The sequence below is a fragment of the Sorex fumeus genome, unplaced genomic scaffold (genome assembly GCF_029834395.1).
Source record: "Sorex fumeus unplaced genomic scaffold, SorFum_2.1 ptg000095l, whole genome shotgun sequence".
Lineage (NCBI taxonomy): Eukaryota > Metazoa > Chordata > Mammalia > Eulipotyphla > Soricidae > Sorex > Sorex fumeus.
The window spans coordinates 13,630,657-13,657,063 of record NW_026606152.1 but is presented as its reverse complement, the minus strand read 5'-3'; the positions used below and the strand labels follow the sequence as shown (position 1 = coordinate 13,657,063).

Genomic DNA, 26,407 nt, shown 5'->3' with positions numbered 1-26,407 from the left:
AAAAATTTCTAAGTCTACAACTGTACCTCATGGTGTCTCACTAATAAAAATTAGAAAAAAAAAAAGTAATTTGGACAGGAGAGATAGTTTAAGAGGTGAGGTTCCTTCCTGCCTTACATGTGGCAACAGATGTCACACCCTGGTTCAGTCCCTGGTGCTACCACAGACCACTCCTGATCATATAGCCACGAATAACACCTGAGCAACACTTGGTATGACCCCAAAACCAAATCAATAAAAAACAATCATTACCCATGGCTGTGCCTGGGCAGGATTATGGATTATGAAATTTTAACCTTTCCACTTAAATAATTTGAGCTATATTTTGTACTAAGCACTGATGGTTTTATCTTGCAAATGAGTAAATATTTCACTCAGTTCTATATCTTAGCTTCTTAAACTGAGTCACACAACTGAATGTGGGTGTCACGAATAATTTGTTTTAAAATAAATGTATGGTTTATTGTAAGTAAATGTTTGATCTGTATACCAATTTTATATACCAATCTTTAAATCATATAATTATTTCTCAGGCAAAAAGTGTGAGAAGTCCCTGGTCTAGACATCCAGATAGCTAAACCTGCAAGGAAAACTCACCTTCACATTTTCATGAATAGACTGCAGTTGTGCAGCTAAAGCTACAAAGGTTTGATAAATTTTCTGCATAGCCATTGACAAATCTATAAAAGAAAAATAGGTTACTATACAAATAAATACAGCATACAAATAAATATAGCACACAATTTGATTTTTCTATTACTTCACTCCAATTTCTGGTACAGTTAACGTGTAAGAAGAAGATAACAAAATAATACATGGGTAAGAGAAAACTGAAGAGAGAAGGATATCTTAGCAGTCATCTAGGAGAAGAGGTCTTTTTGTTTGTTTGTTTTTTAATTTTATTGAATCACCGTGAGATAGTTATAAGCTTTCATGTTTGGGTTACAATCACACAACGATCAAACACCCATCCCTCCACCAGTGCACATTCCCCACCACCAATACCCCCAGTATAACCCCCCTTTCCCACCCTCCCTTTGCCTCCATGGCAGATATGATTCCCCATCATCTCTCTCTACTTTGAGGCATTATGGTTTGCAATACAGACCCTGGGAAGTTATCATGTTTGGTCCTTTATCTACTTTCTACACACATCTCCCATCCTGACCGATTCCTCCAGTCATCTTTTTTTTAGTGATCCCTTCTCTATTCCAGCTGCCTAGGGGAAGACGTCTTACTATTACTTCTGCCTTTGATAGCACAGTAACATTCTTAAAAAATTTAGTCACAGATAATAAAAATCTAATCAAGGACTTAAGAAAGTTTTCTTATGACAGCAAAAGACTACTAGCGGATTTAGAATATCCACTATATAATGACAGCTTAATCGCTTCTCTCTTATCAAAAATTTAAGTGCTTAAAAAAAAAAGTAAAAAATAACCGTAAGGGTTCTTGCTATATACGTGTGAGGTATGAGACCCTGGCATCACACTCAGGGCTGGAGGTGGGGGGTGGAGGGGAGGTGAAGAGTAACACAAAGAAACATGAAAAGTAAACTATAGAAAATATTTTACCTTGAGGTGTTATATGTGAGTTATTTGCTTGAGTGGCCAGATGGTTTTCAAGTTCTTCGATCTGTTGTCTATACTGCTGAAGCTGTACTTCAAACTGTTGAACCAAGATTCTGAAATAGCTACATTAAAATATTTACAAAGTCAGATCCAAGTTGTTTAAATATCTCTTTAGACTCAAAATGCCAAAATTAAAAAAAGTTCCAAAAACATATACACTGCTAAATCTTTCAATCTTAAATCTTTAAATGTCTGGTGGCATAAAATATCTTTAGGTGGAACAGATACTATCATGGGGAAAAAAGCCCAAATTCATGTTATTAGAGTATCAATACTAGATATATATTTACTTCAGTCATGAAAAACCTCAATGAAGAAAAATCTACAAAATAACTTTTGCCGGGTCAAAATAACTGGAGTGATGGTACAGTGAGTAGGTCACCTGCCTTGCATGTGCACAGCCCGGGTCTGATCCCCAACATCCCATAAGATTCCCCAACCCACCGAACCTTGAGAACAGGGCCAGGAGTAAGTCCTGAGCAGCATTGTGTGTGCCCCACACCCCCCCCCAAAAGGAACTTAGTACTCCTTAAGAAGTATCAAAGCCATCAAGCACAAGAAAGACAATCACTGTCATAGATTGGAAGGGATTAGAAGAGACTAAGAAGAAATACCAATTAAATACAATGTGGACCAAATCTCAGAACAGAAAAGTTCAATTCTCCAACAGCAAATACTTTTGTGGAAAAGAGCAGAACTCAAGTTAAGGCCTGTAGTTAGTACTATGCCAATGTTAATTTTCTTTTCTTTATAGTAATATTGTGGGTGTACAATAGACATTAGCAAAGCAAGGAAAGGAATATAAAAAAATTCTTCACACTATGAATTTTGCAAGTTCTAAATCTAAAATAAATTCAGAATAAACATTTTAAAAAGAGTAGTTGTCAATCAGAACTTACAACGAAATCCTTATTTATATTATGAAATTATATATTTGTATTATATATTATAAACGTGCCATTTAATCAAATTTTTATTCTAAAACAATATTTAAAAATATTACAGTATACAAAAATACATTACTGCTCTTCTGATAAATTTAACCTACAGAATGCTAGAAAAAATGGGATCCTGAATGACATACAAAGCAATCCTGAGTACTATTCCACACATAAAAAGGGAGCTGTGCAAGCTTCTTGTGGTGGAAAATGAAGTGCTACTCATTTCAAAGCTAGCTCTGATGTCACATAAAAATAAGATAGAAGAGTAACATTAGAAAGTCAGTAAAAGTATCACACTAATCTGAGCAAGACGACAGGTATGTCATGATTGCCAACTTTTGAATTTTGATCATTATACTGTTGTGTACTTATGAGAATACCCTAAATCCACAATGAAGAACACTAAAAAGCATGTCTCTAAATAACTCCAAATGCTCAAGGGTAACAAGAGCAAGAAACAAGGAACAGTAAAAAAGTTATCATGCAGGAAACTGGCAGAAAGTACTCTTTCAAGCTACTAAATCCAAAATCATGTAAGAAGTCGTATGTGAAGGATGAGGTGTCAAAGCACTCACAAATCCACTGAGTGGCAGAGGCTTATTTCCCACAGAATGTTACTCCTCCCGACTCAGGTTTCTAATCTCTTAAGACTGGGATACTAACAGATGTAGAGTTTTGTGAAAAATTAGGTAAAATACAGAAAGTGCAAAGCACACCATGTGGCATATGGTGAGCATCTGAAATATATATACAAAAGGAACTAATATTTTTAAAAAGTTATAGGAAACACAGAACTAGATGCCTATGTAAACTGAGTGATGAGACTCTTAAGTGATGATTTTATTTTAGATCATTGTATTTTTAAAATTTGTCTTCCTGGGTCGGAGAGCTTCTGCAGCAGATCCACATTTGATCCCCAGCACCATATATGGTCCCAAGCCCTGCCAGGAGTGAACCCAGAGCACAAAGTCAACCCTACTGTGGTAGGCGAGAGCATGTGGCCTCCAAATACCCTTCTCAAAAAATAAATAAATAAATAAATAAATAAATAAAACTTCCTTCACTAATACTGCCTGTGAAAATATATGTTAATAGACTACAACAAAATTAGCATGCCCAGTTTAATGAAGGGGCCATGATAAGATTATTTTTTCATGCATGCAACTGCCTCCAGTTTGAGTCCTTGGCACCACACATATGATTCCCTGAGCACTGCCGGCATCACTCCTGAAGAGAGCCAGAAAAAGCCCATGAACACTGCTGATTGTGGCCTCAAAAAACTCACTCCAGAATTTAGTTTCAGTATGTGGTAAAAGATCGTAAGTCTCTACTACCTGAAATAGACATGTGTGAGTGTATTAGAGCCACACCCAGTGGTGCACAGGGGCTGCTCCCAGCTGACAGTGCTCAGGCGACCATTTGTGGAGCCAGAGATTTGAACCAGGATTGGCGGGATACAAGGCTAACGCTGTAACTCCTGTATTCTTTCCAGTCCCTACCTATAAAATAGTAGAAAAGAGTCTGTAATTGACATGTAAATGAGTAAGGTAAAAGTTCAAATCTAACTATTTGTCTTATGCCTCCAGACAATGAGACTAATAAACTGCACCTTCTTAATATTGAGAAGTAAAATGTAAAATCCGTGCGGAGAGTTTGATAACTCCTTTTACTGCATTGTAAACTTAAAAATTGTGCATTGTTAAAAAAGTAATTTCTTAGGGCAGAGCCAGGAGTAACCCCTGAGCATCACTGTTTGTGGCCAAAAACAAAAGAACAAAAACAAGAAAGTATATCGCTTGAAAGTGAGAAACATTTGTTTAAAAAAAATTCTGGCCATAGTGAGAAGTACAATGGGAAAAGTATCTGCCTTGCAGAAGTTCTGCTCGATCCCCAGTACCACATATAGTTGGTCCCTTGTACCCACCTCAAGTGATCTCTGAATGCAAAGCCAGGAGTAAGCCCCAAGCACAACAAGGTTATGCCCCCCCTCCCCAAAAAACTATAAATAAAAGATTCAGTAACTTACTCAGCAGGAGCTGTATTTTCATGCTGGAGTCCAGGCGGTGTTTTCTGGGTTCTCAAAGCTATTTCAGCATTCTTTAACTCCTATTATATGGGGGGTAAAGGTGGGAGGTATTATTAAAAAAAGAGAGCGAAAGAGAAAGAAGTGGGGGAAGAAGCTCAGTTGAAAGTCAATGCCAATTTTCAAACTAAAGCTCAAAAAGTATTTCTAAATCTTCCATCCTTGAAATTCAAGTTAAAAAAGAACATGATACAATTAAACCTGTTTAACAAACTACTAAAACCTCTTTCCAGAGAAGAAAAAATATTTTTATTAGCTTTAGAAGTTTATAATAAACTGCTGATGTATTTTAAGTTCTAAAGACCTGAAAATCTAGGCAGCCCATTTTTTTTTTTTTGATACATTTACCCTTGTTATCCTTTGGTACTTCTATCCTGTAGCCAATGAGTTTTTACAACTGATAAGTTTTATTATTTTTATTTTACTTTTTGGGTCACACCTGGCAATACTCGGGGGTTACTCCTGGGTTTGCACTCAGGAATCACTCCTGGTAGTGCTCAGGGGACCATATGGGATATCAGTTACATGCAAGGCAGACTCCCTACCCACTGTACTATCGCTCTGGCCCCACAACTGCTAAGTTTTAAACCCTTACATTCCATGCAACTATCATCAGGTTTTTTTTTTTTCAACAACTCAGATTACTATTAAAACAAGTTTATTATTATTACTTCAAATACTCTAAACAACTTGTCACACTCATTTTACTGCAAAGTTGCTAGGTCTCTGTGTTTTCTATTTCCCTTGAATTCTTTGCCTCGGGCTTATATCTTAAGATATGAGAGAAATCTGGACTATTCAAAATCTGTCTGGCTTTCTTAAAAACTCTTGCCAGGTGTAGGCTTCCACACAGTGCTCCTTTGTGACTCAAGTGCTTGTAAACCCTTGAAAGGCCTATCTCATGCCTCTGTCTTTGCTTCCTTTCCTTCCTTCCCTGGGAATCACTCGTGCATGGGTCAAGTTCAACAAAAAAGCATCCTACTCTGGAAAGACCTTGAAAGTGCCTGTTAAAAGAGACACTGCCATTTCTTATATTCTCTAGTTAACTTTACTATCTATAAGTCCCATATGCCTGTTTAAGTTCACATAGAGTGATAGCACAGCGGGTAGGGCGTTTGCCTTACAAGCGGCCAACATGGCCGACCCAAGTTCGATTCCTCCGCCCCTCTTGGAGAGCCTGGCAAGCTACCGAGAATATCTCGCCCGCACGGCAGAGCCTGGCAAGCTCCCCGTGACGTATTTGATATGCCAAACACAGTAACAAGTCTCATGATGGAGATGTTACTGGGCCCGCTCGAGCAAATCAATGAACAACGGGAGGACCGTGACTGTATCCTTAAAAATGTTCATGAGGCACTGGAGAGCTGAACTCAGGCCACCTAGTAGAACTGGGGTACCATGATTATTTTTAATGAAACTTTTTTTGACACATATCCTCTTCAGCTGCAACCATTACAGTCTACACAGTATGGTATTATCTCATTCACCTTTCAGAGTACCTTTGAAGATGTCTTTTTTATCTCTATTAACAAATCTGGTATATGACTGATATTGCACAAACGAATCTGTGTTTGTGACATTACAATAAATCTCATTTATCTTTTTCTCAACTTTGACTATTTGTGAATCATGATTCACATATACCCAGGTGAGATCTATAATTCATTGAGCATATATTCAGAGTCATGCAATCTGCATATAAGTGGATCAACATGGGGAATATCATGTTAAGTGAAATGAGTCCAAAAGAGAGGGACAGACAAAGAAAGATTGCACTTATTTGTGGAATATAAAGTAACAGAATGGGAGACTTACACCCAAGAACAGTAGAGATAAGTACCAGGAGGATTGTTCCATGGCTTGGAAGCCGTCCTCACATGCTGGGGGAAAAGGCAGCTCAGACAGAGAAGGGACCACCAAGTATGGGGTACTTGGAGAGCCGCTTGGGATGGGAGATGCGTGCTGAAAGTAGACTACAGACCAAATGATGGACATTCAATAGCTCTATTGCAAACCACAACATCCATAAGGAGAGAGAGAGAGGAAAGGGGAATGCCCTGCCACAGAGGTGGGGTGGGGTGGGGGGGACGAGTGGGGGTGGTGGGAGGGCTATGGGGATCACTGGTGGTGGAGAATAGGGAAGGGATGGGTACTTGTTCATTGTATGACTGAAACGTAAGCATGAAAGTTTGTAAGTCTGTAACTGTATCCCATGGTGATTCATTAAAAAAAAAATTATTTCGAATTTAAGCATTCTGCAGTCTAACAGCCTAATTAACATTTTCTTTCTCCTAGCAAGTAACACATATCTGATTAAGCAATAGTAACTGGGAAGAAATGGGGACAAGGATTAAACATAAAAAATATTTCAATCACACAGGGCTGGAGCAACAGCACAGTGGGTAGGATGTTTGCCTTGCACGCAGCCGACCCGGGTTCGATTCCCACCATCCCATATGGTCCTCTGAGCACTGCCAGGGGTAATTCCTGAGCGCAGAGCCAGGAGTAACCCCTGTGCATCGCCAGGTGTGACCCAAAAAGCAGAAAAAAAAAATAATTTCAATCACATTAAAAAAAATCTTCAGAGCCACAAAACTGGGGGGATGAAGATAAATCTAGAGAAAAATGGTTGAGTTTACCTGAGCTGTTTCTATTTTTAATTTGTCAATATTGAGAGTATTTCTCTGTAATCCACTGGCAGCCAATGACAAAAGCTGTTTCAGAGCTTTAATATCTTCTTGTACTTTAAGCATTGCTTTTGAAGACATTCTACTAATTTCTTCTTGTACTTGTTTTTGTTCCTTCACGAATTTCCTAAAAATTAAACAAGACTGTTTAATGTAAAAAAAAAAAAAAGTCTTATTTTGCCTAGTTCAGCAATAGGGTGCTTGCCTTGCATGAGGCTAACTCAGGCTCTATCCCTAGCATCCCATATGGTCCTCAAGCACCGCCAGTAGTAATTCCTGAATGTAGAGCCAGGAGTAGACTCTGAACATCACTAGATGTGGTCCCAAAACAAACCAAAAAACCCAAATGGACAAGGGAACCCCAGTAAATAAATCATCAGTAAGAATTTCCAAGGACTGAGGTTTACAGGTACCCATCTCAGAGGCCCAAAGGTCCTAGCAAAAATACTCAACTAGGAAAACTCAAAGACACATTGTGCTCTAAATGACAAAATTTGAAGATACAGACAGAATACTTCATGATCAAAAAAGGAACTAACATACAAAGGAAAGTCCAAAAAATGTATAGCAGATGTATCAAACCACAAAAGAATGGAGGTTTATAGTACAAAAAGTCAAGGAAATCAACACCTCACCAAGAATACATTATCCAGCTAGATTATCATTCTGATTTGAAGGAACGATACAAAGCTTCACGGGAAGGCAACAACAGCTCAGGGAATTCATAGCCTTACAGACAAGTTTTGCCAGAAGTGTTGAAAGAGCTTCTCAACACTGGAGAAACTTTTCAACAATGTCATTGAGTATGTTACTGAATAACAGCGCATGTTCCTGCCCTCTAATAAGATAAGAAAAGCATGTTTATTCCTAGTTTGCTAAGGAATTTAAAGAATTTTCAATAGTGAATTAATGTCTTATTTATATTGGGCAAAATCACAGCAATCAATCATCACAAACTGACATCTATTGATTTTCTGATAACTCCATCTGCCATTTCTGTAAGTTTAGTCAGAGCAAGCAATACAAAATAAATTTGTTATATGCAAGGGGGAAGGTTGGGCAAGGGTGGGAAGGAACCTGAGGACATTGGTGGACAGAAAGGGAAACTAGGGGTGAAACTGGTGCTGGAACACTGTATTCCTGAAACAACTTTTTGTGAATCATGTTATCTTAATAAAAATTAAAGAAAAAAAATATACACTTACTTTCCATAGATAGAATTATGCAGACTGGTGAGAATCCAAATACTTACAGAAGCAAACACTTTAATATTCATCTACAATTAAAATGTTTCACCAAATCTGAATTTCTATTGTTCTGCTTTATAATTTCTAAAAGCATAAAATATTTAATAAGAAATAGAGATATTCCCCCCTAAACGTCCTCTAGCATTTTTCAAGTATGATATACTTAATTAAATGTAACATACTTACTGGAGATTTTCAACATCCTGGCAGATAAGAGGAGGTAGATTTTCATCCTTCAGTGCTTTACTATCCCTAAGGAAAAATCCCATTGTATGCGTTAAAATCACTAAAATTACTTCTAAAATTACTTGAGAGTAAAGTTTTATGAAGATAATTGATAAAAGAAAGCAAAATTTCCCATTTATAGTTTTCCTAGATGACTTCAAAGATTTTCACAAATGACACATTTCTTAAGTTATAAAATAACTAGCAATTCATTTCATTATTGGAAGTACTTTACTAAAAGACTTAGCATCTATTCTAAGTATGTTAAATGCTTTAACAGAAAAAATAATTGGAGAATACCATAGATTGGCTAAAAAAAAAAAGCAAATTTTCCTGGCTCAAAAATTCTAGCGCCTGCCATAGAGGCAGTCAGGGGGTGAGGGTTTGGGGGTGATAGGAGGGAACCTGGGGACACTGGTGCTGGGAAACGTGCACTGATGAAGGAATGGGTGTTGGAATACTCTGACTGAAATCCAATCATGAACTGCTTTGTAATGGTCGATTATCCCACAGTAATTCAATGAGAAAGTTAAAAAACTAAAAAAAAATCTGAAATTCTCTAACAGCTCAGGAATACATTAAAGCAGTCACAAAAATAGTTTCTCCATAATGACTCCAAATAAGTGGCTCAAGAAGTCATAAATGTCTAATAAAGACAGAAGTGGAACTTGCCATGCTGTAACTAAATCACAAGTCAGATTCTAGTCCAGACAATCTGCTACTACATTCTTGATATTACCCTAGACAAATCTAATCCCTCTCAGTATCTCCTTTTGTGTAACATGGCTAAAGTACATAGACAACAATCTTAAGAAGTACACTTAATTATTTATGCATAATTACTTTATTTAATGTGAGAAATTAGGGCAGAAAATGTAATTGTTAACTGAAATAATTATCTTCAAATTACAGATGACTGTATGATAGCTCTTCTCCCGTCATCAATAGGAAACAATGTTGCAGCATAATAATTTTTATCTGTAGGTCTATCATCTCTCCACCCCCCCACACACACAAAGGTGCCCCAAAAGTTTCACGAGCTGTTTAATGCTTAGTAAATGTAAAAATCTGCAAGTGAAAAAAATTGTATCATGTGTGGGAAAATCAACCAATTTCTAGAAATAATGTCAGCAATGATGAAATTGGAAGATCGGCCTTTTTCCAGAGGATGTTGATATAATTTTATTTTCACCAGACTTTGAACAGCTCAGAAGTATTTTAACCATTAATATCTAATAGTGTTAATTAGACAGAAACACTTATTTCCCCTAAACGTTTATATGGTTTCATTTACTATTTGCCATTCCCTTTGCCTACAATTTAATAAAAACTCAAATTTAATTATTTTAAAAGTTAAATTATAAACTTACTCTGGTCTTGCTCCCGTTTTATCACCTGAAAAATTTAAGAAGCTTCGTGTAAATATAGATCATTGAACAATGTATTCCACACACAAGTTGCATCACAGAAAAGGTTAAGCAACCATTTTGACTTTCCTTGCAGTTCTGGGATCAAATTCACCGATCAAAACTAAGCACTTTCCCTTGGAGCCACAATCCCAATTCCTAGATTGCCTCTTAAATACCATGCAATGTCACTCTGTCAGGAACTCCAAACCTAACATAAATGTGGAGACATATTTACAAAAATAGTCAGGTAACCTGTATCTATTTATTTCAAGATGAAGCATCCCTTTCTCAACTATCTCTTAACAGCTTTACTTAATACTTTTTTTTAAGGTTTTATCAGTACAGAATACTGGTTTTGCTAGATTATTGGAAAATGTTTATTTTACAGATACGACAATTTTACTTTGAGGGTCACAAGCAAAAGTGCTCAGGGATTACTCCTGGCCTGCAATTTTGATTAGTGACTATAGGATTACTTGATTTTTCTGATCTTCCATTTTCACTACATTTTATGAGATTATATATACACAAACTAAGTTAATATGAATCAGTTTTTAGATTGCCAATGGACTCAGTAAAAGGTATGGGCTACTAAAAATGCATTCTATTAGATCTCCACTTATTCTTCCCTTTTTGCACAATAATTTTCCTGCTGGTTGTCAGAACACTCAGAATGTTCATCTTAAAATCCTGATCTAATACTGTCACTGTATCCAGGTCTAAATTCTTTTGTAAATCCCAACTGTCCTCAGTCTAATAATAAACGGTGATATTCAGGGCCTCTGATCTCAAGAATCTGATTTCTCTGTTCTACAGCTAGCCTGGCCTTCCAGCACTTCTTCAATAAGGCTAAGATCATTCTGTTACTTTTAGGCCTTCCTCCATGCGGCCCTTCTTTAGAATGCTATTGCCTCCCACTTCTCATCTAGCTAAATTCCTCTGACCATGTAAGTCCAGATCAAATGATACACTACAAAGAGTAATTTTCAACATCAAAAAGATTCCATTGACATGTGTGACAGATAAAAGGGAACTGAGATGTAACACATGATTACTCTGTATATTCCTTTCATGCAACTCCAGCTAAGGCATGATATATGAAAGTACTGTACTGGAAATAAGGGGAGGTGATGTGACAGAGGCATGCTACATAGTTGCTCAATTATTAGAGCAACTCTAGATTTCTCCAAATCTGAAGAAATCTCCAAAATAGGTGAGATCCAAGATTCAATCCCTGGCATCACAAAAAATTTAACATATACACAATAAAATACACACTTGTGAAATAAAATTTGATGATGCTGGCATTGCAATGTGTGTTGATGCTGGCATTGCAATGTGTGTTATTTAAAACATGCTTATGTGAGCCACCAGTGGTATGTGTTGGCATCAACATGTTCAACAAAAGAAGTCAAGACTTTACTTGAATATACAACTGAAGATGTTACAGACACAAGAAATTTAAGTTACCTTAATAGAACTGTTAGAGCACATGAAACTGTAGTAACAGTACTTACTCTTTTTATCTGATGAGCTACTAAAATCTATGCCACCAAGGCCTTCATTGCCCGCAGATGAAGTAGCTGCTGTAGTTCCCAAAGTCAATCCTAATGCATTCTGTTCAAGTCCTAAAATAATCCAAACACCATGTGCAAAGTTCAACAAAAGCCTTCTTAATAATTTCCACTTACTGCCAAAGCATCCAAATACTTTCAGTTCAACCCCAGATTTTCTAATCTGTTTCAGGCAAACATGCAAACAAACATACAGCATACTGTGGACAAAGAATGGCAATCTTGGGTTTCATGGTATTTGAAGAGAGACAGACTGCCACTGCTAAGTTAATATAAACAAGACAAAGTTTTATTTTTAAACATTCACTCCAAAAGCTGCTTTAATTTGTCTAATTTCAGGTAAAAGCTCTCCCCCTTTTAATCATGCTTTGGAATTCTCTATTTTAAAAATAACTAACGTTAGATGCATTATCAACTTGATGGGAGGAATCCTTTTATAATGTACATGTAAGACGTTGCACACAAAGAACTTACAAGCTTATGTCAATTTACCTCACAGAGCTGGGAGACATTAAGTGTAATAATCTACCACGGATTTATAAGATTTGGCATAATATAAAACAAATAATATTACGGGACCAGGGCCTAGCTCAGAGGGCTGGAGCATGTGCTTTGCATGCTGGAGACCCAGGTCAAATTCCTGCAAAACACGGTTCCCAAGCAGGACGGGAATGACCCACCCTCACCCAATACCTAGTTGGGAGCAGCCCCAGGTCTGGCACAAAATCAAAATCTTTCCCTTTCTGTGATTTCCATGTGTTATATCCATCTCATAATGTTATTAGTAGACATTCTGAGTATCTTAGAAAATTACAGATGATAGAAAGATAAAGTTTTTAAAGATAATGCAAATTTGGACACCATGCATTTGAGTCTATCTCAAGCAACTTTTATCCGTTTCCACTGAATTGGACATTGTCCATTTAATATCTAAATGTAGTCATATCTCAATCTTTTAATGTAAAAATAAAATGACAGCTTCCTTAAAAGAAAACATCATGCTCCTTCATATCTCCCACATAACCAAGTAAAGCATTAGACACACTATTTGGTGCTCTGTGAGACTTTTGAAGTTAAACAGCCACAATAAATTAATCTAAGAATAACTGGAAATCCTTTTGATTTCCATTATGTGTCAACTTTTCCTAATCTAGAAAGGATTAAAATAGAAATCCCTTTTCATTCATTTATTTATTTATTTTTGGCTTTTTGGGTCACCCCCAGGGATGCACAGAGGTTACACCTGGCTCATGCACTCAGGAATTATTCCTGGCAGTGCTCGGGGTGACCATATGGGATGCTGGGAATCAAACCCAGGTCGGCCGCATGCAAGGCTAAGGCCCTACCCGCTGTGCTATCGTTTCAGCCCCATAAAATAAAAATTCTTGATGTTACAATGCTGTCACTGTCCTCCTGTTCTTCATTGATTTGCTCGAGCGGGCCCAGTAACGTCTCCATTGTGAGACTTCTTGTTACTGTGTTTGGCATATTGAATACTCTTGGTAGCTTGCCAGGCTCTCCAAGAGGGGCGGAGGAATCGAACCTGGCTCGGCCAGGCTGGCTGTGCGCAAGGCAAATAACCTACTGCTGTGCTATCGCTCCTGTTACAATGCTATAGCAGATAATTATACAGTTTCTTCAAATAAGCGGAAAATTTTTCTCTTTCACAAAGACTCCCCTGGCTTTCTCTATCAACATTAATAACATCAAATATGAAAAACACATAAAGGGCCAAAGAGATAGCACATGAAGTAAGGTACTTTCCTTGCATGGGGTGTGAGCCTAGCTCAAATTCTCAGCACCACTTCTGAGCACTGCCAGGACTCACTTCTAAGCATAGGGCCAGGAACAGCTCCTGAGCACCACCAACCCTCCCTTAAACAAATTTCTTTAAAAAAAAAAAAGTATAGAATCCTTAATTTGAGGCTAACATCAAAACATGCATGAATTGAGAAATCAAATCAACATATAAAATATTAATTCAGTGCTTCCTGCAGGTTGACACTGTAATAGTTTGTCATTATATTTATTTAACATTTCTGTTTTAAAGGTCTTCAGAGCACACTATATGCTTTCCTGGTATCTAGAATAAAATACCATTCCTACAACGAAGATTTGGTTAAATTACCTTATGATGACTTTAGAACACTCATCCCTGACTATTCAAACAGGTGTTTATTTCACAGGTAAGGCTATAGTAGTTTAATGCCCTAAAGCAGGAACCTGTTATCCTTATTTTGTCTATTAATACTGAGAAACAGAAAATTTTGTTGCAAAGCATGTCTAAAAAATTCAATGGTATATGCAAAACATTTTATAATTCACTAAAAGGACATACAAGTTAAAAAGAAAAACATGATCTTAGAAGATAAAAATGAAAATAAATTTAAATAGAGTATATTATTTATATCATACCTGATGTTGCTGCATTTGTATTCTGGAAAAGTGAACTTCCCAGACCAGGTAAGGCCACCCCTAAAGAAAGGCCTGTGGATGCAGTTGTAGTGGTAGCCGCTGGTCCACCCAAATTATTTAGAGTAAATCCTGTGGATGCTAAAAAATGACACTGTAAAGCTTCCCAGGAATTATCACTCAAACAACACTATAGAAAACACTTCAAAATAATGCCCCAGGGCACTGGTAAAGATACTGGCACCCCAGCAGTAGGTAAGGGCCAAAACATTATTAATGCTGTTATAAATCACAGTAACCTCAATAAAAGATAGCAAACAAAACATATCTGTAGAAAAATACTAACTGCAGTAAAAACCACCAAAGATAAAATTATATATTCTTAAGGAACAAAACCCAGTACTAGAAACACACTTTGGGTAATACTGAAATGGTAATACTGAAGTGGTAACAGATTCCAAATAGTAATAAAGTTTTCAACCTCAATCAGTAACTCTACCTTCAAAATTAGATGCATACTAAGATATTTAGATTTATACAAATTCTTTATCCTTTACTGCAAAAATGTTTCATGAAGGGCTAAGAGATAGCCCAAAGAGCTGGTGTATATACTCTGCACACCTGCAGGAATGGATTCAATCCCAGACACTGCATGGTTAGATTCACACTAACAGGAGCAAATCCCGATCATCAAAACAATCAGAAAACAAAAATGTTCATTAAAAATAAAGAAGAGGTGGCTGGAATAGCACAGCAGGCAGGGCGTTTGCCTTGAACGCAGCCAACCTGGGTTCAATTCCCAGCATCCCCATATGGTCCCCCAAGCACCGCAAGAAGTAATTCCTGAGAGCAAAGCCTGTACATCACCGGTGTGACCCAAAATGAAAAATAAATAAAGAAGAGGGGACGGTGCAACAGTACAGTGGGTAGAGCATTTGCCTTGCACACAGTCAACCCAGGGTCAATTTCCTGGCATCCCATGTGGTCAGAGAACTGCTAGAAATAATTCGAGTGCAGAGCCAGGACTAAACCCCAGGTGTAACCCAAAAAGTAAAATACATCAATAAAAATAAAATAGGTACAGGTATAAAACAGCTTTACATTTCATTTCTCCTCTTGACTCAACTTTTCTTCAATGCCCAATGTTATCTATATCAGTAGTTCTAAATCTCTGTATCACTACATTTCCCAAACAGAAATTATATTAAATTTATATACTGACAAGTTTATATATTAGAAAAATATTATAGAAAATAAAACATAAGTGGGTACCTATGTTCATTAACCAAACAAATTATCATTTTAATGTGATTTCCCCCTCCATTCTACTTTACCTGGAGTAGATGTTAGAGAAGACGAAAGACTAAGACTGCCAGCTGAGGTAGAAGTAATAGGGAGAGTAAATGGTGTTGCAGATGCTGAAGGCTTGTTAAAACCTAAACTGAAACCTGTCAGAGAGGCAGATGTTGTGGCTGGAGTTCCTGTTTAAAAACAAACAAAAACCCCATTTATTCTAACTGTATACATTATACAGATTTCGGTCAAGATCCCTTTAAGTTTGTGATTTTACTTGCATATACAGACAGACCAAGGATATAAAAGAAGAGAAAAAGCTGGGAGCAACTCATGGCAACTACTGAAATGATGAACCAATGAGTTAAGAAAACTTAAAGAACCCAAGCTGATATTGAACCCCAATTTCAGTCCTACCATTAGATTCAAAACATTTGGGCCAGGGAGCTAGCTCAAAGGGCCAGTGTGCAAGCTTTGCATGCTGAATTCAACCTGGGGTTTGATCCTTGGCAATGCATGATCCCCAAAGCGCTGCTGGGTTAGCTCCCACATCAAATTAAACAAATATCCTGTTTGGAATGTTTTCATCCTCCAGAATAAACTACTCCCTTCTTCGCCTGCATTCCTTGGTACCTTTCTGATACCTGCAGATCACACAGGACCATGAAAGCAGTTCAGCAAGCCTCTTCCCTCACAAGAGGCAGAACCTTGCCTTGCTCCTGCACAGAGCAGCACATGATACCAGAACTACCCTACCACCAGCACAGAGCCACACCAACAACAGTGAAGGTCAAGTTTATATATTAGAAAAATACTACAGAAAGTCATGGAGCCAGGAATAGCTACTGAAAAACCATGAACAAAGAAACTTATGGAGGACTTGCATTTGGTTTCTCCTGAAAGTAGCCAGCAGAGAAAAGAAGCCACAAATTATGTGTGGATTATCCTTACCACAACTGGAAGTTGTGCCAAAATATAGTGTATTTTGAAGTCACGTAATAATAATAAAAAAAAACAAGATTTAACTGCTTATCCTTGTAACCAAGCCTATCCAAAAGTTTCACTGTAAATAGACCTTATCTCTATTGATAACAAGCAACTAACTTCCAACTGAAGGTGAGTTCAACCTTTAATTTTAAACTTAAATCCACATTAGCTCCCATTAAGCTTCCTTGTTTTCTACTGTTCACTTCCTTTCACATCATTTACTGTCATCAAGACTCAAGATGTAATCTGAGTTATTCACATGATAAAAGGGAACCCAAAAAACCTTTCTGTTCATGTCAGGGAGATGCTCAAATGGCTGGGACACATACTGAGCATGAGGGAGCGCCAGGTTTGATTGCTACCATGCATGGTGCACCAATCACTGTCAGCAGTGGACCCCCTAACCAGATGCCAGCACTATCCTGTGGCCCAAACCAAACCAAAAAACACCTTAAGATCTTTTTATAGATGCCGATGTTCCTTGATTTTCAAAGGGCTCGTATTGTAACTCTTTAGAAAAGAACCAGGGCTCACCCCAAGCCTTCTGGCCCCCAGGTTGGCGCCTTTGTTCCAAGAATCAAATGACTGAAAACACTGATTCCGTATTTAATTTTTTCTGAATCAAAAACAGTATACAGTCATTTAAAAAAAAAGGAAAGGAAAACTCTTTGCTAAGGCTGTATCTGCTCTAAATTCAATTTCCTTAAGTGTGTTCTTCCATTTCTTAGCTCTGTAAGTCACTGAGACAGAGAAGAGTAGAAAGTATGTATCTGGGAAATCTTTCCTCAAAAATTCTTACCCAGTGTTAATCCTGTAGATATAGTTGTTGCTATTCCTAGAGAAAAAAAGAGAAAGAACATTCAGTCATGAATGTAATGTGGGGTTCTTTTACATCTTAGGGGCAGAAGACTGAACTTACCCTTAGGAAGAGTTAACACTATAATTAAGACAAATGTGTACCTTAAGTTTCTTTCACCACAACTACTAATACACTGTTCCTTAAGCACTGATTTTTATAGCGTAAGATGCACAAAACTTGAATAGGGGAAATATTTGTGTGTTCAAATCACTATAACTGATACAAGAAAGAAGAAAAGCAGCAAAATGCAGAAGTGATTCAAGATGCTATCTGGCTGGTCCACAGTTCTTTTTCCTTGTTTGGCTGTGAATGGTGTTCCATTCCAAGCTAACAAGTCAAGGCAAAAGGCCAGAACACAGACCAAAGAGAATACAGGAAAAATAAGGCAAACTCCAGTGTAACTCACCTAGCTTAGAACAAAATACCAAGTAAAAACAATCTTTTTAAATTATTAAAATATATACTACAGGGGCTGGAGAGATGGTACAGCATGCAGGGTACTTATTTTGCATATAGCCAACCTGGTTACACAGCCGGCAACCAGAACATGCCAGGTGTGATGCCTCAGCGCAAAGCTAGGAGTGAGCCCTGAGCACAGCCTGGTATGATTCACAAACAAAACAATTTTTTTAATATATGTGAGTGGATATACATATACATTTTTAAATTTTAGAAATACATAGATATACTCATATATACAACGCTAGAAAAACATCACATCTTACCGTGTCCATAGCTAAAATCGGTTTTAATCCAAAGAAAACCCCCCAAACTACCCCAAGTCTCCTAAATTATGTTATAGTACAACAGGATGCTGTTTCCCATGTTAATATCCAAATTGGTAAACTTGACTGAATCCACACTAAGGTAAAACACTAAATTACACAATCTAATATTAAAATTTTGATTACATTAACTCATATTTAAAAATAGATGTTCTCTAATGCTCGAAATGAGTATATACGTTTTCCTTCCTTACATGCAAGTATTTTATTTTTTCAATTTTATGTCCATAAAGTTGTTCACAGTAATTGGTTACATTTAATATTTCAACACCAATCCCACCACCAATACACCTTCCCTCCACCATCATGTCAAATTTTCTCACCACCACTCAAACCTGCCCCACAGGAAAATGCTAAATAATTTATTTTGTGTGGCTTATTATGGGCTGGAGCAATAGCACAGCAGGTAGGGCATTTGCCTTGCAACCAACCTGGCCAATGCGGGTCCAATTCCTCCGCCCCTCTAGGAGAGCCTGCAAGTTACTGAGAGTATCTCGCCTGGCAAAGCCTGGCAAGCTACCTGTGATGCATTCGATATGCCAAACACATTTACAACAAGGCTCACAATGGAGACGTTACTGGGCCCGCTAGAGCAAATCGTTGAATAACGGGAGGACAGTGTAGTGCAGTGCTGTGCTACAGTGCTTGTTATCAATAGTATAGGATGTCCAAAACTTTAAATAATTGGGTCCAGAGACATTTCTGTGGCATGCTGCTGTCTTTCCAAGATTCATTTGTGAGATTCATTTGTGAGTCTCTCACAAATTCTTAGAGCCAATGTCTAGACCTATCACTGGTCTTTAGTTAAGCACTACACCCCTATGATTCTTGCCTTCTTAGCATTTATCACATGTAGGTCAACCACCAAGACCTTTATAAAAAAAAAAAGAGATATAGAACAGAACCTGCAAAGAGTAACTACCCCAAAACTCTTCCCTACATATGTGGCAATTCTCCTTACCTGTATTTGTTCCAAGAGTGAACCCAGTGGTAGGCTTAGATCCAAAGAGCACATTTCCAAACCCTGAAGTTGCAGATGTAGTTGCTGGAGTGGCTGAACTCCCAAGATTTCCGAAGTTGAGCCCCACAGAAGGGGTGCTTGTTTATGAAAACAAAACACACAAAGAAAATCTAAGTCTACTAAAGCCCAGTCACTTAAGAACAATAAAAACTACTCTACCCAGTTATATTCTTTTATTTAATTTGTCAAATATATCACCATAGGATATCTTTAAGTTCAAATATTTGATAAACCAACACATAAAACTAGCCTTAAAAAATAAAGTACCAGTCCACCCTGAGCCATGCTACAGTGGGTAAGGTGTTTGCCTTACACATGGCTGACCTAGGTTCAATCCTCAGCCATCTCATCTGATCCCCCAAGCACCGCCAGGAGTGATTCCTGAGTACAGAGCCAGGGTATAGCCTAAGCATCGCTGGGTACAGCCCCCAAAACAAAAAGACCAACAAAACACCAATCTTCAAGAAGGGAATAATCTACCAGCAATTAGGATTTCAGATTCCAGGTAATCATGAACATCACAGGAAAATGTCCTACATATTCTACTTTCCCTAGTTTGTTTGAAAAGTGCTCATTTTAAAATGGAAACAAAGACGGGGCTGGAGCAACAGCACAGCGGGTAGGGTGTTTGCCTTGCACGCAGCCAACCCGGGTTCGATTCCCAGCATCCCATATGGTCCCCTGAGCACCACCAGGGGTAATTCCTGAGTGCAGAGCCAGGAGTAACCCCTGTGCATCACCAGGTGTGACCCAAAAAGCCAAAAATAAATAAATTAATTAAATGGAAACAAATCCTAGGAATGTAGATACTCTCCCTTTGAACTACTGATATGTGTAGTTCTCACATCAGGATTCATTTGTTCCTCTCAACAACAAATGTAAGAAAGCCTAAAAATTGAAAGGATATTCTATGTTGTCTTCACCAACTCTATTGCTATATTGTCAAGTTTAGTGGATGTAGCTAGGTAACCTGCCATCAAAAGTAATAAGAAGACTGGGGTGGGGGAGAAGAACTGGAACAAAAATACCTTGCATAAGTGAAATGAAAATCAAAATTACTCCCTACCAAGATTATGCGCTCAGGAACAGCTTAACTGGCTGAGCTCAAATTTTGTATGAGGCTCCGGTTCAATTCCTGGTACAAGATCCTGAGCTAAGAGCCAGTCATAGGTCCAAGTCAAGCTGGCCAGAAAAAAAAAAGATTGTGTTCAGGCCCCAAGGCCCAATCCTGGTACCACAAGGACCTCCAAGCACTGAGCAGAGAGAAGTAAGTCCTCTAAGCATTGCCAGGTGTACACCCAAATAAACCTCAAGTATTTTTTGAAGTGTTCATCAGCGGAAATTGCTCTTCAGGGTATTTTGCTGCTGTTGTTTGATTATTTTGGCTTGGACGACACGCAGGGTACTGATGGCTCACTCATGGCTCTGGGCTCACGGATTACTCCTGGCAGCTTAGCTTAAAAAGGTTATAAGTTAACAACTTTTTGAGTTTTCAAGCCTCAAGAGACTCAAATTTGTTATGTCCAGTAAGGGAAAAACTGGAAATAAAAATTATGCTAAAGAAAGGGGCTGTAGCAATAGTGTAGCAGGTAGGGTGTTTTCCTTACATGCAGCCAACTCAGGCTCAATTCCCAGCATCCACATGGTCCCCTGAGCTCCACCAAGAGTAACCCCTGTGCATCGCCAGGTGTGACCCAAAAAGTGAAAAAAAAAAATTGCTATGGAGATTTTTAACATGCACAACACAAAAAATCTATTTCATCCCTTTGTATCTTTACGACTTTTGTCCCTGCCCTTCCATCCCAGAATCTGTACTCAGAAAGTTTAGCTGCCTGAGCACTTTTGAATTTAAAGGAAAGGCAGCAGTGCTATGGTTGGGTTCCAGTACTTGTTCCCCGAGGTGCTGTTACCCATTTTGAGCCTCTACTGCTTCACCTACAAAATGGGAATAGGATATCTAATAAAAAGAATTTCAGGTTAAGATGAAGAGATTGCAGGTAGTAAATTAATTTCACTCTTTAATGCTGCTGGGCTGGAGCAATAGCACAGAGGGTAGGGCATCTGCCTTGCACGCGGGCAACCCGGGTTTGATTCCTCCGTCCCTCTTGGAGAGCCCTGCAAGCTACCAAGAGTATAGCCAGGTGTGACCCAAAAAGTCAGAGCCTGACAAGCTCCCCTTGGCGTACTCAATATGCCAAAAACAGTAACAAGAAGTCTCATAATGCAGAAGTTACTGGCGCCCGCTCCAACAAATCGATGAGCAAAGAGAGGACAGTGGACAGTGTGTGTTACTTTAATATTACTATCAGCAATGCTGAGAAATTCAACAGAACACAGTAAAAGCAAGGCACTATTATGCCAGCTAACTGTTGAAAAGAGCTGTAGCTGAGGTGTAACTTCTGGGGATCAAACCAGGAGCCTCACATAAAAGGCATGTGTTCCAACATTCGAGATGCATCCCTGGTCCCAACTGACCACTTAACTGGCCACTAATTTTTTTTCAATGTAGGAGTACTGCTATTTATTTAGCCACTGATTAGCTGATTGATTTGTGGCCACTAATTTTTTCAATTTCCTTTAAAACACTTGTGTTCTTGGGCCAGAGCGATAGTACATAGTACTGCGGGCAAGGGGCTAACCAGCTCTGCATAAGTGCCTGACCTAGGGTCAGTGCCCCAAGCACCACCAGGAGTGATTCCTGAGTGCAGAGGCGGGAGTGAACCCCATCAGGTGTGCCCCCAGAAGCAAAACAAGTAAACTTTTAATGGTGCCCCTGGGCTTTTATCAAGTACAAAAGAGCAGCTCAGAGGTCTCAATTAAAGCTATTAGGAGACTGAATTCAAGAAGTATTTCAAGAAATCCCTTTGGCAAATTTTGAAGCCATCAAATGAAGATAAAGAGTGATGCCTGCTTCTTTTCTCTTCCTCCCTGACAAATCAAGGAAGTCATCTGGGTTTCTTTTGTTGGTTTTTTGTCTTCGTTTGTAGGGCTATTCATAATTAAAGGGAAAGGGTCCGGAACAGGAAGGGAACTTGGGGGAATCAAGCAGCAGACCCAGGCCGGGCACGGAGGGGGCAAGGACAGAGCATGCGGCTAGTGTGGCTACTGTTTCTGACCACTCCCCACGTTCCGGGAGAGGGTGGCTCGAGCATAGGGCTTTCCGCGACCCCGGACCGTCTCACCCCTTCACGGACCCACTCCTGTTTCTGCCGCCCCCGACACGGCGCTGGGACGGAGTCGCACGGACGACCCGGCGGCCCGCTCCGTCCCCGCGAAACCTTCCCGCCCGCGCATACGGTCACCCACGGTAAATATTTATTAAAATGCGGGGGGGGAGGGGAGGGCTTAAAACTTAAGAACCAATAGATAGGGGGCTCCACGAGGTACGAAGCCTTGACAGATGATGCTGAGGGGCTGGAGCGATACAGCACAGCGGGTAGGGTGCTTTTGCCTTGCACGCGGCCGAGCCGGGCTCGATTCCCAGCATGCCATAGGATTCCACGAGCACCGCCAGGAGTGAGTGATTCCTGAGTGCAGAGCCCGGAGGAACCCCTGAGCATCGCCGAGCGTAACCCAAAAAAAGCAAAAGAAAGATGATGCTGGGCTGGAGCGATAGCTTTTGCCTCGCACGCGGCCGACCCGGGTTCGATTCCCAGCATCCCATAGGGTCCCCTGAGCTACCGCCAGGAGTGATTCCTGAGTGCAGAGCCAGGAGTAACGCCTGTGCATTGCCAGGTGTAACCCCCCCCCAAAAAAAATAAAAAGCCAAAGACAGGTGATGCTGAAAATCAGCCCTGAAATCGTGAAAGCACCTGTAACGCCACACAGCGTGCCACAGCCCACCAAGAGAACTTGGATTTCCTGGGGAGAAAAATTCCAACTACCCTTTTCCAAATCGTCTTATTCGGAGGCTGGTGAGATGCGATTACAGCCGCCCCGCACGCAGCCGGCCCTGGTGGGATTCCCCAGGCCCCCGGGGCGACGTCCGAGCAGGCCAGGTGTGGGCGGCCCCTAACTAACACTAACTCCCCGCGGCCCCGCGCCCCGGGACGCCGAAACCGCGCCATCTCGTCGGCGATCTCCGCACTGGCGCGAAGCAGGCTCGGGGCCGAACGCGGGGCGCCCCCGCCCGCCCACCCCCGCCGCGGGCCGCGGGGGCCACGGGACGGAGCCTGGGCCCGGGCTACCGCACGGTTAGGAGTTACCTGGATGCGCCGGTTCCGAACGAGAAACCGCCGCCGGGAGCGCTCCCGCCGGCGGCCACCGTGCCGGAGCCCAGAGTGCTGGTGCCGAAGGAGAAGCCCGTGGCCATGGCCGCCCGGGCGCAGCGCGTCGGCGAGCAGAGATCCGGCGTCGGGACGTGCCTCGGGCTTCACAGCCGAGGCGGCCCCGGCTGCATCGCGGTCGCCCGGCGCCGCGGCGAGCGGGAACTTGGAGCCTCGAGTGCGGCCGGGACCAGGCCGCAATGGGCGGAGCGCTCTCGCGAGAGCTCGGTCGCGCGCCGCTGCCGTCGAGCGCGAGCCCGCCGCGCGGGGAACCATGGGACAGGGGGCGGGGCCGTTCCAGCGCCTGCACCTTCGAATGCAGATCCGGACCGAGAAACCAACCAACCAACCAAACCGACCAACCAAAATATCGCAGGCGTGATCCTTTTTCTCTTCTGCTTCGAGTATGGCCGCGGCGCTAACACGATCGGTTATGGGTGGCTGCTGAACCTCAATATTTGTTTATGTTCTACAAAAAAGAAGAGGGGGCTGGAGAGATAGCACAGCTGGGTAGGGCGTTTGCCTTGCAGACGGCCGACCTGGGTTCAAATCCCAGCTTCCCCTGAGCACCGCCCGGAGTAATTCCTGAGTGCAAAGCCAGGAGTAACCCCACCTGTGCATCGCTGGGTGTGACCCAAAAAGCAAAAAAAAAAAAAAAAAAGAAGAAGAAGAAGAAGAGGATATGCAGTGGGGAAATGCCCTAGGAAGCGCTCCCAACCTCTGTAACATCACGAGCAGGGGCTGGACCGGGATGTGTCTGCACCCTGGCCGTTCAGAATGCATCGGAAAACCATTCCCTCGTGTGGGCACCGGCGCGCTGACGGCGATCAGTGCGGTCCTGGGACGCCAGTGACCGAGTCTCGGAAGATTCCCCTTTCCTGGGTCGCCGGGGTGGCGGTCACCGTTCCGGTCGCTGGGCACGCAAGACCGGCCAGGGCCCTTGGAAGGCGGCGCAGAACGTGTCCGCGTTTCTTGCGGGGAAGAGCGCGCCTCCTTCCACGTGGCGGTGCCCCTTGTCTCCCCGGGGGAATTGCAGAATTGCTTTCCCCCGGTCTGAATTGGCCAAAGTGTCGAGAAAGGCATCTAAACTGGTTAAATTAGAGTAGATTAATATCTAGTTCTAAAATACTGTGAATTTTCTTTCTATACTTTATTGCATCTCATTTTCTGTGAACAGTCATTTGGAGAGAACAAGAATATTATCAGCTCTTAATTTCTGTTGCATCATGGGATTAACAACTCCTGAACCAATGCAATGGAATATTATTAAAGGGTTATGTTTTAACACTAGTGAGAACCATCTTCCATGGGGAGGAACTGAACAGCAAGTAAGATAGAAGTAATTCAGAACTGTGCTTTCTGTGCCATTAATGAACCTAGTGGAAATCCTGAGCCTCCTCTCCTAACACCTGTTCAGCATCAAGGAACTTAGAGGTGAATCGGCAGCTTGACCTTATACAAATGATCAAATGTTCATATGTTCAAGGTATAAATATATGTTGGTTCTCATTGATAGCTTCAGTATATGGGCAGAAGCTTTTCCAGTCTGTACTGAGAAAGCCAGAGAATGGCTTGGTGTTTCTGTGACCATTAGAAAAATCTGAACACAGGAAGTTATATTATCAACCAAACCTGTTTGTAGAGTTAATCCTTTTCATTGTTTTAATGATAGAGATGGGTATGGCATTATGTTGCTTTGGTTTCTGTTGCTTTAACTCTTTTTAAGACCTCATCGAGAAATCTCTCACATCCCTGTTCGAGATAGTCTCCCAAAACCTGAGAGGACTCGACCTTCGACCTGTTGTTCCTCAAGAACAGAGGGCTTTGCTCTGATCTGGTGGAGGGATGCTGTTTCTACGCAGACCACACTGAGGTTGTCAGAGACTCTATAGCCAAGCTACCGGAAGGCCTTGAACGACGTCGGAGAAGCCTGGGAGAATTGGTTTGAGTCTTGAAGATCCTCCTAATTCGGGGCAACAATACCGGACTCTACCCACTGAGGGAAGCTACTCTTAACCACGGGTCCTTGAATTAGGCCCCGACCCCCCCACGATCTCTAGGATTAGAGATGCTCATGAAAAGAAGTGGGGAATGAAAGAATCCATATTAGGGCATCAAATTTTTGTGTACTTTAGCTAACTTGCAACATTGCTTTCTGTAAAACTGCTTGGCTGCTTTGCACCTGGGGGAGAGGGGACTTGCAAAGTGAACAGGGCATAACTTCTTTCTACAAGATTCAGGTGTATTTACTGTCCCTGAAATGTATTGTCTCAGTAAAGCACCCTGCAGATTTGGGTAAAGGCTAACTCAGGATGCTGGTGGTTGGGGGAAATTGCCCTTTCCTGGAATGTATTGTCTCACTAAAGCACCCTGCAGACTTGGGTAACACAAAACGAGGATGGTCAAGGGAGATTACCTAAGGCTTAATGATTCCAGCTATAACCTTGCTTGTGCTGACAATCGATGTACGTAAATGCTGATCTTTGAATCTATAGGCTAAGGAGTGAGGTACTTTTAAATGGATTGGTTAAGAAAGTATATGTTGTTACAAATCTATTGGCTATGAAATGCGCGGGCTTTGCTGTAACGGCCAGTGAAGGCCTATATAAGATCCCCTTTGAAGAAGTTCGGGGCTCTCAGCCACTGCCCATTTTTGGGGTATGCTGCGGAGCCCCAGCATGCTGGTCTAAATAAACCCCGTTTTTACTCCTGCAGGAATTGTGTCTATCTGGTCTCTCCGCGCCTCCCAGGGCCAGGGAACTCCCGATCCCAACAAGTGGAAGGGAGAGGAAAATGCGGAAACCGATGCGATGTTGTCAAGGCGCGTGTCTAGGGTTAGCAGAGCAGCCCTCAAATACAAGGAGCACCGGGGTATGCAGGAACGATGAGGAGCGGCTTTCGGGTGAGGGTGCGTATGAGCCTATGAGCCGGGCCAATACCTATCCTGATTTTCACATTAGGCACGTTATTCCCGCACACAGGCTTTCT

The 26,407-nt window shown here is 40.9% G+C and overlaps 1 protein-coding gene across 1 annotated transcript in view; it reads right to left on the bottom strand.

The window, feature by feature from the left end:
• NUP58 (nucleoporin 58) overlaps positions 1-23,488 on the bottom strand; it is a 38,294-nt gene extending 14,806 nt beyond the window's left edge. Inside the window, exons 1-12 of the mRNA XM_056132930.1 lie at positions 23,360-23,488; positions 19,095-19,231; positions 17,289-17,324; positions 15,544-15,690; positions 14,213-14,350; positions 11,741-11,851; positions 10,185-10,209; positions 8,776-8,841; positions 7,295-7,469; positions 4,599-4,678; positions 1,575-1,693; positions 598-680 (exon numbers count right to left, since the gene is read on the bottom strand). Coding sequence (XP_055988905.1) covers positions 598-680; positions 1,575-1,693; positions 4,599-4,678; positions 7,295-7,469; positions 8,776-8,841; positions 10,185-10,209; positions 11,741-11,851; positions 14,213-14,350; positions 15,544-15,690; positions 17,289-17,324; positions 19,095-19,231; positions 23,360-23,466 — 1,224 coding nt within the window. The 5' untranslated portion in view covers positions 23,467-23,488. The remainder of the gene's footprint in view (positions 1-597; positions 681-1,574; positions 1,694-4,598; positions 4,679-7,294; positions 7,470-8,775; positions 8,842-10,184; positions 10,210-11,740; positions 11,852-14,212; positions 14,351-15,543; positions 15,691-17,288; positions 17,325-19,094; positions 19,232-23,359) is intronic.
• Positions 23,489-26,407: the final 2,919 nt, after the last annotated feature.